At 35.5% G+C, this 13,403-nt stretch overlaps 2 protein-coding genes across 18 annotated transcripts in view; one reads left to right on the top strand and one right to left on the bottom strand.

The window, feature by feature from the left end:
* LOC114301643 (protein NUCLEOLAR COMPLEX ASSOCIATED 4) overlaps positions 1 to 13,403 on the bottom strand; it is a 131,526-nt gene that overhangs the window by 39,148 nt on the left and 78,975 nt on the right. The window lies entirely within an intron of this gene.
* Positions 2,577 to 13,403, top strand: part of LOC114299806 (DEAD-box ATP-dependent RNA helicase 1) — a 158,395-nt gene continuing 147,568 nt past the window's right edge. For 4 of the 16 annotated variants that reach the window (XM_082894001.1, XM_082893997.1, XM_082893998.1 and 1 more), the window contains exons 1-3: positions 2,579 to 2,828; positions 8,444 to 8,698; positions 9,316 to 9,470. In XM_082894001.1, coding sequence (XP_082750127.1) covers positions 2,757 to 2,828; positions 8,444 to 8,698; positions 9,316 to 9,470 — 482 coding nt within the window. In that variant the 5' untranslated portion in view covers positions 2,579 to 2,756. Of the gene's footprint in view, positions 2,882 to 6,470; positions 8,406 to 8,443; positions 8,699 to 9,315; positions 9,471 to 13,403 lie in introns of all 16 variants that reach the window. The other 12 variants (XM_082894004.1, XM_082893996.1, XM_082894005.1 and 9 more) reach the window with 5 other exon arrangements.

Consider the following 13,403-nt stretch of genomic DNA (forward strand, 5'->3'; position numbering starts at 1 on the left):
CAATTTTTACATATTATAGGCGATAGTAAAACGCTATCGCAAAATCCAACATTTACCGTCGCAAAAAATAGACGATGGCATCATGCTGTCGCTAAAACGTTTTAGCAACACCCTCTGTTGTGACCCCCACTTTGCTGTCACTAAAAGTCATCTGCCGTCGCTAAAAGTTTTTTGAGATGGCATTAGAAGTTTTAGCGAAGGTTAACTTACTTTGAGGTTTCATTGGAAACATGCCTGATCAACATGGCTTTTGGTGGAAATCTCTGAGAGTTTTGGGACAAGTAGCTATCCCCGTAGACTTGGCTCGATTAATTGAACACAGTTTTGTTTGATTGAACACAATTTTGTTTTAAGGGTAAAAAAGAAAAAAACAATTAAACACAATTTTGTTTAATTAAAGGGTGATTCTACTTACACCATTACTTGATCTCTTTACATGCTTCATATGAGTTTTTTTTTTTGTTTCCCTTTAATTTTATCCATGTGAGAAATTACCTTCAAGGACAAAACACTAAAATTAAATATATTTTGTTATCTCCTTACACCCCTTGGTCTTTAATCCCCACTCCTCATTTTCCTTTCTTAATTTTTTTTTTCTCTTACATATCTCTTTTCGAAAAGTAAGAATCATAGTATTTTGATCATTAAAGAAAGCAATAGATGAAGAAACGGTGGTGAAGAACCACCAAAGAATTGAAATGTTGAGTTTTTTAATTTTATTTATTTGATAGGTTTTTGTTTTGTTTTTCTGGACTGGTGTTTGACTTTCGTTCGGTGTTTCGAAATCGAACAAATAAAATAGTCTGACATTACATTGCCGAACAAAAAATATAAATCTGGTAACCAATTACCGAATAAAATATAGATTTCCAGCAACCCCAAACCAAATGTTTTTAATTTGTTTGGTTTCTCATTATCATGTATTTTCAGTTTTTTTTTGCCTGGAAGGATTATACTTATACTCATTGCAACAACACAAGTACTGCAATATTAGTGGACTCTAGTCATGAATTCATTACAGACAAAGTTTGTTAAGTTTTTTTTTTTTTATGAATATGATTTTTTCTTATTTTTAATTTGTATTGAGTTTTATTAATAATTTGACGTATAAATGCATTTATTATCTTTAGGTTTTTCCTAGTTGTGAAGCATTAATTAAATGGGCTTTTGACATTGGGATGCAGATTGAATTTGTCATTGTTATAAAGATATCAAATGTGGGAGGCAATGACAGAAAACCAAGAGTTATACTTGCTTGTAAAAGAAGTAGTTACTATAGAGACAACATGAAGATCAAAGGAGAACGATTAAGGCTGTTAGGTTCTAAAAAGTGTGGATGTCTATTTCTATTAAGGGGGTAAAAATTACCTACAAATTACCAAGACGAATTGTGATAACATGTTTGATTGATGGATCCAAATAATGACAGATTTTATGGGTACTTTATGGATATTCGTACACTTTATATTTTTATGAATAATTTTATGGATACTATTTATGTATAATTTTATGTATGCGTGTTTGATTTATAAATTTTTTATGGATCTTTCAAGGAAAAAGTAAATCTTTCAATGTACAGTGATAAGGGCCTAAACAACTCTATTGTAGTTTGGTAACACGACACTAGAGTAATCTCATTTGTATAACAATGTATCATTGAACATTCACTTCACAAGTGGTCCAAATTAATTTATTGTTATCATCTAATTAGACGGCAACATAATGTTGGGAAAAAAAATATTGTCCGATAATATGGCACGGGAGTAATTCAAATTAATTAGCGTTATATTACCAAATAGGCTCACCACAAATTAAAAAATTATTGTTTAGAAGAAAGTGTCTCTGTAAATGTATAGTAATAAAATCTTAGAGAGATCTATTTTTTCTGGTAACATAACATCGGAATAATGTAAATTGTTTACCATCGTGTTACCAAAATTAGTGGTGTAAAGAGATAAAATAGTTAATTTAGGGTTAGTTTTGATAATATATTGGGGGTGTAATGAGAATTATAGGCTGTGTTTGGTATAGCTTTGGAAATGTAATTCTACCATTTAGTTTGAGTACGGCGTTTGTTTATAGTTTCAAAACACATTTCCACACCCACGTTTGAAAATGCGTGTACCCGGACGTCCCCCGGACTTCTCCCAAGACGTTCGGCTGGTTGACTGGAACAGTATTCTTGAATTTTATTTTATGTTGTTTTGCACTTGTTATTTTTATATGTTAAATAAAAAAATATTTTTTAACGTTTTTTTTAATTTTTTTTTATTAGTTTTGAATAAATTTTTGGGTTGTGCGTTTGGTTATGAATTATAAGTTTTTGTACAAAAATTATATCACATCACTCAATTCAAAAACTCTTTTCAAAATTTTTTTCAAAACTCTTTTCAAAATTCATCCACCAAACAAATTTTTTACACTCAAATCATAATTTCAAACACACACAAATTAAAAATACAACTCATTCTCAAATTATATTTACAAAATTTTATCAAATATAATAATATTTTTTATAATAATGTAATGAGATGAAAGTTGTAAAGAAGTTAAATAGCATATAAGTAGAATCACCCTCCATTAAATACTGTATTCCATCAATGCCCTTAAACCCAAACAAGACAAATAATGAAACACAGGGGCAAAACACTGTTCATCCATGTCCAAAATTATCAATCAATGTTTATTTCTCTCCATGAGTGCATGCAAGGGTTTACAGAGGTTTTGAAGAAGAAGAAGAAGAAGAAGAAGAGATAATGGAGGAAGCATCAGAGCATAACAAAAAGCAGAGCGTGCCTGTGCTCCCATGGATGAGAAGTCCTATTGATGTTAGTCTCTTCGATGAATGCCCTCTTAATCTCCTACCTTTTCTTGATCCCAGGTACTCTTTCTCTGTGTGTGTATATAGTTGTGTGTTTGTGTATGATTATTATGTATGTATTTTGTTGTTTATCTTTCATAATTCTCAACATAAATTGATTAAATTTGTGAAGAGTTCATCAATTCTAACCGGTTTAGAATGGTTGATTGAGGAATTGATAAATTTGTCTATTGCTATCACATTTTCTATTCCTCTGACATCTCTCTACATATCCATCTCTGTTGCTTTTGCCTAGGGTTTTTCTTCCATTTGTTCTTCTCAGGAAATTTACCTTATCCATATATACTAAATATTATAAAGAAAGAATGAACATCAATATCTACCCGTATAAAAGTGAAAACAACATCGAAACATGTATGTAGGAAGCAATTTTTTTCTTCTTAAATTCACATTTGTTTACAAACTAAAACAATTGTTGATCGATTTCGTTGCACTTTTGGACAGACGGGCACAACCAGAAGGAGAACTTCTTTCTCTTTGGTTTGGATTGAACCCGTCCCTGTGACCTATCAAGATAATTACATTTCATTTTCTATACTTGCAATTTTTTCACAACTTCTACATGTATTCACAAATAAGAGATTTTGCAATTCTATTTTTTGAGGCAATAAATAAATAATATTTTTGTAATAAAGCTTATTAAAGCAATAGACAAGATAGGCAGTTAATTCATTTCACAAACTTAGTATAGCAAATGGGTTTTTTAAAAGTCATAGGGGGGCCGATTGCCCCGCTTGCCCTCCTCTGGGTCCATCCCTGTCATTAGGTATGGTTAGTTCCCAGGGTTCTAGCAGTGCATACTTCACGGATTAGGTTTAAATTTGTCTTTTCTTTCCCCCCACTTTTTTAGAAGAGTCTGTGCAACTAGGATTTATATTTGTTTAGCTATTTACTAGGTTTTGGCTGACTGTGAAAGGTGTAGGCTTAAACTAGTCACAAAGAATTATATGAGTACACTATGTGGACTTAGCCTTTGAAAATTTTAAAACTGAAGGATCTTATCGATTAGAATGTGTTGTGGTGTCTCTAATGATAAGTGTATTTTAAGGGACTTTTCCTAGTTCACCCAAAAATTTGTTGTGTTTTAAAAGCTCCATAAAATACTAGTACACATGCATGCCCAAATCCAATTGAATCGAACCTCCACAAAATAACCCCAAACTCAATTCCATTTGAAAAATTGAACCTATTTTGTGTAACTTTTGGTAAGTTGAAAGTTGAGAATTAGAAATCATAACATAAAAACATTCACCTCTAGTTTTTGATAATCAATTATTTTTCAATTTATTTATTTATTTCTAAAACTATTAAGCAGAAACTACACCGAATATATTGGTATAAAATTTCAAATTAAAAAAAGCCTATAAATAGCCTTAATATAATGCACATGGCTATTATTGACTAGATGCGACTGAACAATTGGTTGTTTGTTATGACTTAAATATTTCAACTTTTAGTTTTAATTAAGTTGAGATAACATTTTGATGTAATCTATAGTAAAAATAGTTTAAGCTTATTTGCACTTATTTAAGGCAAAATAGGTTGATTTTAGGTTTTTTACAGTCACACCCTATGAGGTTTATGAATAATACAAATTCTTCCCTCACATCCTAGACATTACACTGACCCTCTTATCAGAATTTGTCTATTAACACCACTAACAGAAAAAAAAATAAAATGGCTTTATTACCTTTCTTCCCTTCTCTCTTCCTCCCGTTCAACATGACCCAATTTTACTCTCTCTCTCTCTCTCTCTCTCTTGAGGCTCCATCTCAGCCCTAACAATCACCCCCAAAACACCATCGCTATACAAACACCTTGTTGACACATCATATCAATTAAAAATATTTAGAAAGTTGGCTATTTGACACCACGTGGTTGGCTATTTGAATATATCTAGCAACATCAATGTATTGAGTATGCATTTGCTTTGCAAAAAACAACTAAACAAGTACAGATGTTCTCATGCAAACAAATTGTTATGTTTGTTTCTTGTTGTGCCTCCACCCAACCATAGCCACAACCTATAGAATACACCATCTCTTTATTTATTGGCTTTGAGAGTTCAATTCTTCAATTGATTCAACAATTTTACAACAAAAATAAAAAGCATGCAGCAACTAATGGTGCCCAAGAGGGTTCCACTGAGTAGTCAATTGGAAAAAATTCTTACCATATACCCACCATCACCTACACCATTACCTAACATCACCATCATGGTATCACCCATTTCGAGTATTATTTGAAACACCTAGTACCCCCTTACAATTATTCCTTAATCACTCTAAATCCATCCTACCTAGACCCCAATCCACTCTCCATTGGCCACCTACTCCACCGGTAACCCAATCCACACCATCACCAGCCCTATAGCACCATCTCCCTCTTTCGCCACCTACACCACCAACCTGAAAAGAGAGAGAGAGAGAGAGAGAGAGAGAGGGAGAGAGAGAGAGAGAGAGAGAGAGGAGGGGGTAAATCACCTATTGTTGTCCGCACTTTGAAATAAGCAAGGTTGTGGTGGAGAACCGACAAGTAGCTTTGATCGGCAAGGCTGGTGTTGGAAAAGAAACACAACATTAGACCACCAAGGAGGATCGCGGTTGTTGTGATCCTCATTCTCCCACTGAAAATGTCATGGCTGCGTGTGGACATAAGATCCCTCTCCCTTTCGTTCTACTTTCTCGTCGTTCTCCCTCTTTTTCTCCACTTAAATTTTTGGTTAGTGTATATTTAGGGTTTTATTGGGTATGGGTAGGTAATTCGGGTTGGGTTAGGGTTAGGGGTTAGAGTAAGGTTAAAATTGGTATTTTTATAACTTTTTACGTTGATGTCATTGTCATCCAAAGCTGTTAGTTGACCTAACCCCCATTAACAAAATGGGGCAAAATGTAATGCGATTTCGAACCTCAAGGAGTGCAATGAAATTCAAATGTCGAGGGGGAAATTGTAGTAAAAACAAACCTCAGGGGAGTGTTAATGTAGTTTACCTTGTTTTTAAAAGGTTGACTAGAGGGGCTCTTTGTCACCTTTTTACTTTAGGGAGACATTATTTTAATCAAAAATTTATTTAAATGTAACACATCTTTCTTAAATATTATCATGCCCATTTTTGAATTTCTAGTCAATAAAAATAAAATAACGTTTGACAATATAAATTCACTTTACTATTTACTTAAATAAACCTCTGTAATTTAAATTTATAACATTTTTAACATCTATATTTTAATATATTAAAAGGAGCACGTAATTTGGTGTTCATGAAGTTTTGTGAACTTTTACATTTTTTAGAGGCAACCTTTGCTTATTATGTTTTAACCATTTAAAGACCCTTGATATATAGGTAAAAATGTACAATGCTTTTCACCCACTTAATAATTCAATCATTGTTGTGACTCTTACATTGAGGTTTAGGCATCATTTTTCCTTTAGCTTGAAGGAACTTTTTTTCGCCCTGGAGCTTGACATTGAGCTTCAATTTTGATTACCTATTTGATTACTGTAAAATGGCTTTCACTCTGTTACTCCCTTGAATTATATTGCTTATATTTTTGTGGTTATGGTTAGTTGTGAATTGTTCTTATATTAGGTTGGAGGTGGCTTTGGAGAATATGGGTTTTACTTCCCTCTTTCCAGTGCAAGTCGCAGTCTGGCAAGAGACAATTGGACCTGGTTCCTGTGAGTGAGACCTTTGTATAAATTCACCAACTGGAAGTGGGAAGACGCTAGCCTATGCTTTGCCAATAGTGCAAATGCTGTCAACTCGTGCAGTTAGATGTCTTCGTGTTTTAGTGGTGTTACCCACACGTGATTTAGCCGTGCTGGTTATACATTCACCTTTACGTACCGATTTCCCATTTTTGCACATGTCCTGGTGATTCTACTTAAAGGGATATTGCTGCCATCAATCTCTCTCACTCAAACACACACACATTGGGCATGCATGTTTTCTTCATTATGTGTTAATTCTCATCTCATAATCATGGAACTATTAGTGTTTTTTACCCCTAAGCTTGACTTAGATAGATGAACTCGCAATTGTGTTGCAGTACCAAAGTTGATTGAACTATTCATGACCTTAAGAATACGTTTGAGTACCGTTGTATTTGTTTTGTTTTAGTTGTTTGTTAAAATTCATGAGAAAATACATTTATTTTCATTACATTTATAAAGACACATCTGATGTGATTGAGATAGGTGTTTTCTTCATGCAAAATTGTATGTATGTTTGGGGATTGGTGTGCTGATTGTTGTATTAATTTATATGGGCTTCGTTGTGAACTTCTAAAGCTTTGTTCATTGGACGTGGGATATTATTATAAGGTTGATGGCTAGATAGACTGTCAAAGGATCATTTTAATTAAACTGCCTTTACCTAATGGTTGTCTTGGCAATTCAAGGCGCTGGAAGATTAGAATTCTTATACACCTGATCACCACTTTTTATTCGCACAAACTTGGTGAGATTGGTGTTGGATCCTCCTCTATGTGATTTTCAGCTTGAGCTTTTACTATTCACCAAGAAAAAGGGGACCATTTTAATTGACAAAATGAAAGAGGGATGAAAGAATAAATTGGCTATCAAATTTAATTGGTTCTGCCTACAAAATTATATGCAGATGCAAAAGAGGGAACATGTTTGTGAATTGGTATGAGTTTTGCATGTTTTGAAAAAAAAATGTGATGGAATGTACTTTAAGCTATATTTCTAAGAAATGTCTATGAGGTGAGGGTGTTGCAAGGTGGAGTGGGAAAAAATGACGAAGCTTATTTTAGAAATGACGAATTAATAATCAAGGAAAGGAGCATTAAGATAAATCTGGAAGCACATAAAACAGTTAAAACATATTCCTAGAAGGTGCCTCATGGCACTGATGAAAAAAAGTAATAATTGGTGGCTTTGGAAAGGGGAGAGGAAGGTATGGAATGTTATTTGAACCTGAGAAATCTCCTAGGTTGAAGATGTTTCTTTGGATCCTTAAATGGGAAAATTGGATTCATGTTGTTGGATACTCCAAAAGAAAGAGGAGCTCATGTTTCCAATGATGGTCCAACTAAATGGTATGTTGATTTGATGTTTAGTCAGTGCTACCTTTATGCTTATCATATTTATGATTATTTTTCCATTACGAAGTACAAATATTCTAGACCAACTAGGATTGTAAATAAAATTCAAATAACATTACTTGACCTACTTTATGATCCATGGACTATAACTACTACTACTCGTGGTGAACAATTATTGAAATTACCAAACTACCTCCAACTACAAAAACATAATATAACGGCATAAATCTGTTCAGTAGTGTGCTAAATTATAATAAACACAAATAAAGACTTAAAACTTTCTAAATCTTCACTCCATGATGTTCTAATTGTGCTCCATGTGAAATTCCAGATCTATCCTTTTTGTTCTTTCCGTACTTGCCATCACATTCATCCTTTGGAAAACAAGTGGACTAATGTGAATGTTATGAATACTAGAGGGGAACTGTATCAAGGTCTATTTAATGCTCCCTTGAAAGGTATCTATTTCCTTTTTCTTTTTTTTTTGGGGTTTCAGGTTAAGGAAGTCTTTGCTGCTATTGCACCTGCAGTGAGCTTATCTGTTGGTTTGGCAGTTGGTCAATCTTCAATTGCTGATGAAATTTCTGAACTTATTAAGAGACCTAAGCTTGAGGCAGGTATCTGTTATGACCCCGAAGATCTTTCGCTGGATTTAGAAAGTTCAGTGGACATTTTGGTGGCTACTCCTGGCAGGCTGATGGATCATATAAATTCTACGAAAGGTTTTACACTTGAGCATGTTTGTTATCTGGTGAGTAGCAGATTGTGTTGATTTCACCTTTCACATATAATTCTGATGTAACTTTTGTTCCCTACAGCATTCCATTTTCTGAAATAATGGTTTCAAATATGTTACGTATTTATATTATGTATTTTTTGTATTTCATCAGATTGGAATATTTTGTTAATGACTGGAGTGTTTAATGGATTGCTATTGATTAGCACTAGTATTATATGGTCTGAGTGTATCTCCACTTATAAAGCGAGTTTATTTCTTACAAGCAAACTTTAGTCAACTTCGATTTACATATTTTTGGAGTTGTGATAAATACTGTAATTAAGTTAATGATCTATATATGTTTACATATTATGCTGCTGCAGTTGGATTACAATTTTATGATTTTTCATGAGTCCATACTTAAATTCATGATACCACCAAATGCTTCCGTCAACGTGTTTCAAAAATTGCAGTCATCATTGCTTGTCCTTCTGTTGGTATCTTGTTGCTGTGATGGTTTATCAGTGGAAGAATAAAAAATTACAACGAACAAATTGAACTTCAGCAATCAAAACATTGCGTTTAACATCCATAGCTTTTAATTTGAATTTTCTTTAGAAGACTATCTTTTGACGAGGTCAATTTTTCAGGTTGTTGATGAAACAGATCGATTACTCAGGGAGGCATACCAATCCTGGCTGCCTACTGTTCTTCAATTAATCCAATCTAGTGTTGGAAGTCTCTTCCCTCATGCCAACACTTTCTTTCCTTCCCCAGTTGGTTACTTGAAAACCAGAAGGAGATCGTGAGTTCTAATTTCTTTTACCTCCTTTCTTGTAGTAATTGGTCAGTGACAGTAGTATTGCGTGGTATATTGTGCATGCTTTGGATACACCTGCAGATAAAACTGCAGTCAGGTATCCATTATCGTATTATATATAATATAGCTGATAGAATAATATCTTTGGTTTGATTATTCTATTAGCTATTATTTCCTTATTCTATTATTTCCTTATTTGTGCCTTCAAGGCTTCCATTGCAAGTTACTTATTATCAATATAAAAGAGGATGGTTGTCTAATCATTCCCTAAGTTCTTCTCTCTCAAACAAACATGGTATCAGAGCCTTAGGGTTACCATCTCATTCTCCACCTTCACCCATCACCACCTAACTGCTGCCCACTGTGTTTTGACCCTCTCTTCTCTGTCCAGGGCCTGCGATAGTCACTGGTGAGCACCCAGGACCAGCCAACAGTCCCTCGTTCTTGTTTGGCTCCAGCCGAAAGCTCCTTGGCCTATTTTGGCTTCAACCGACAGCCACTCTGAGGCTTCTTTGACCACTGCATGTTTTGATTGGTTCATCTCACCACTGTTCCTCAAGTCTAGCAAGGTTTTGCCTTATTTGAGGATAGCTTAGCCTTGTTTTGATTGGAGGTTCCTTTTCCATTTTGTGTATTTATTTTTTTTTGGGTCATTACATTTCGCTATTGCCCAGCTTTGACTGATTGGTATGCTCCTATCATGGTTTGTAATTGACATTGCTTGGTCCAGTTGATTTTATTCCCTCTTCCAGTATTTGTGATTAGTGCTGGTTGTTATTCGGTTTGTAGAGTATAAATGGTTGACCTTACTAGTGAATCCACCACTACTTCTCAGACAGCTAGAGGGGAGAGTCCCATTATGACTATTACATCCGAAAACCTAAACCCTAGCCTAAAAATCACCACCTCTTTGTTTAATGGGCAAATTACAAACACCTCCCCTGAGATTTGTTGAAAATACAGATTTCTCCCTGAAGTTTGAGAAATTACATCCCACCCCCTGAGGTTTATATTTCTATAACAAATTGACCCTTGAGATTTTTATTTTCATACAGATTCCTCCCTAATTTGACCTAATTTGTTATGAAAATTTGACCCTCAGGGGGTAATTTGTAATTTCTCAAACCTCAGGGGGGAATTTGTATTTTCACCAAACCTCGAGGGGGGTGTTTGTAATTTGCCCTTGTTTAATGGTTAAAACTATCTTGCTTGGTCACAGTGTCTGACACTTTTCTTGAAGAGTAGAGGGAAGATGGGTTATGTTGATGGGAGGATCAAGGCACCAGGAATCACTGATCCTGGTTATAACCAATGGGAGATTACCAATTCTTTAATTATGGGATGGCTCATTCATTCCGTGGTAACTGATATAAGGGAAGGCTACTTGTCTATGAAAACTGCCCAGGATATTTGGGATGCTATGGTCACTACCTATTCCCGAAAGAGGAATTTCTCATAGACTTTTGAGTTGCGTCGTTCTATTGAACGCTCAGTACAGGGGGATGTGACTGTCCTTTAATACTTCACTTTTCTTATCAATGGCTGGAAACGTCTTGATAATCTACAGGATTATAAGCCTGTTTGCACAATTGATTCAGTAGGTTACTAGAAGTTTATTGAACATGAACGGGTCATCAAATTTCTGGAAGGTCTCAACTTAGAGTTTGATCCTATTCGAAGTCTTGTCCTTGGTATGAATGTTCTTCCCTCCCTTCAGGAGGCCTTTTCCTATGCATAGAACGAAGAGAGTCGTTGTTCTGCTATGCTGCCACCTACCTCTACAGAGCGCTAAGTCTTACTTTCTGCTCCTCCTAGGGAAGGTACTAGTCTGCCTTGTACTTCCTGTAGTCCTTCAGAGATGGATACACTATTCTGTGATTATTGTCGCTGGCCAATACATACCGGTGAGACTTGTCAGAAGATTCATGGGGTTCCTTCTGGTGGTTGTGGTGACCGTTCTGGTAGTCACAGGGGTTGCTCTGGACGGTCTTGAGGATGCGGGTGTAATCCACGTGCACATCATACTAGTGCAGTGGATACTCCCGATGCCTCTTCAGTTGCTCCTCCTAGTGGTGATATATCTGGATTGTCTTCTTTTGAGTTAGAGGATGCTTTGCGCCACCTATTGGATCGTTGCTCTTCTACTACTCCATTGTACATCCTCCTTGTCTTTTGCTCACTCAGGTAACTTAGTTGCTTCTCCAAGTGCTTTTCTATCTCATAAGTCTTTACCTTGGATTATTGATTTTGGTGCCTCAAATCATATGTTTGGGTCTTGTGATTTGTTCTTGGAATACAAGCCTTCTTCAGGTTAGAACAAAGTTAGGATCGCTGATAGTACTGTTTCTTCTGTTTCTGGGAAAGGTTTAATCCATGCCACTCATTTTCTACCATTATCTTCTGTTTTGCATGTTCCTATTTCTTTGTCAATCTTTTATCATTGAGTTGTCTTACTTATGACTTGAATTGTAGTGTGACTTTCTTTCCTGATTATTGTCTGTTTCAGGACCTTATCACGAGGAAGACGATTGGCAATGGTAGAGTAGAATGTGGTCTCTATATCCCGAATCAGGCGGACAAGTTGGCACTTCATTCTATCAAGTTTCCTGCCACCAAGGAATACCTGTGGCTGTGCATCAGTGTTTTGGGCACCCATCATTTCTATTGATTAAGCATTTATTTCCTTATGTTTTTACAGACAATAATGTCTTAGAGTTTCATTATGAGTCTTGTCAACTTGGAAAAGAACATAGAGCTTCTTTTGCTCCAAGCTTTAATGAAAGTTTAGTACCTTTTTCCTTAATTCACTCTGATGTTTGGGGTCCATCTCGTGTTGTGTCTTTAAAAGGTCATAGATGGTTTGTTACTTTTATCGATGATTTTTTTCGTACTACTTGGGTATGTCTTATGAAAGACAAAAGTGAGGTATTTTGTGTGTTTTGTAATTTCCATAAAATGATATGTATTCAATTTGGGGCGATTGTCAAAATATTGCGTTCTGATATTGGGGGTGAGTATATTGATTCTGGTTTAGCAAGCTATTTTTCCATCCATGGCATTATTCATCAGACTTCTTGCATAACACTGCTCAACAAAATGAGGTTGCAGAACGCAAGAGTCATCATCTTCTTGATATAGCTCGTTGCCTGTTTTTTTCTATGCATGTGCCTTGGTCTTATTGGGGGGACGCAGTTCTCACTGCTGCCTACCTCATCAACCGTCTCCCAACCCAAGTGTTGCACAAAAAATCTCCTCTCTAGGTTTTCTCAAGTTCTGAGTTTGTGTTCTCTATTCCCCCTAAAGTCTTTGGGTGTATATGTTTTGTCCATAATCATGCTTCTTCTCGTGGTAAATTTGATCCTAACTTTATGAAGTGTGTCTTTTTGGGTTACTCTCTTACTCAAAAGGCTTATAAGTGTTATCATCTTCCATCTCGTAAGTGGTTTGTCTCCATGGATGTAACATTCTTTGAGTCACAGTCTCATTTCTTGTCCCAGTCCTCTTTTCAGGGGGAGCCTTGGTGTGAAGGGATTCTTGAGTCTGTATCAGTTCCTGGCTCATCACTAGTGGTGGAGAACATAGAAGGTAAACTGACTACTTGTGGTGAAAATACCGAATGTCTATGTCAAGGACAAAGACAGATAGAAAGTTATTTGTATACAAGAGACCACTTTTGATCATCCACTGCTATCTTCTTCTTCTGATGAGATTCCAGGTAACTCTGAAACCCTTATTCCTCCTGAGTATACTGATCTTGATATTCCTATTGCCTAACGAAAGGGTGTGAGGTCTTGTACTAAGCATCCCATTTCTAATTTTGTGTCCTACTCTAGTTTGTTTCCTTCTCATAGAGCTTTTGTGTCCAAAGTTTCTTCTCTTAGTATACCTAATCATTTTCAAGATGCTCTTGCTACCCTT

Source organism: Camellia sinensis, chromosome 11 (genome assembly GCF_055761805.1).
Source record: "Camellia sinensis isolate YWXY chromosome 11, ASM5576180v1, whole genome shotgun sequence".
In the NCBI taxonomy this organism is placed as follows: domain Eukaryota; kingdom Viridiplantae; phylum Streptophyta; class Magnoliopsida; order Ericales; family Theaceae; genus Camellia; species Camellia sinensis.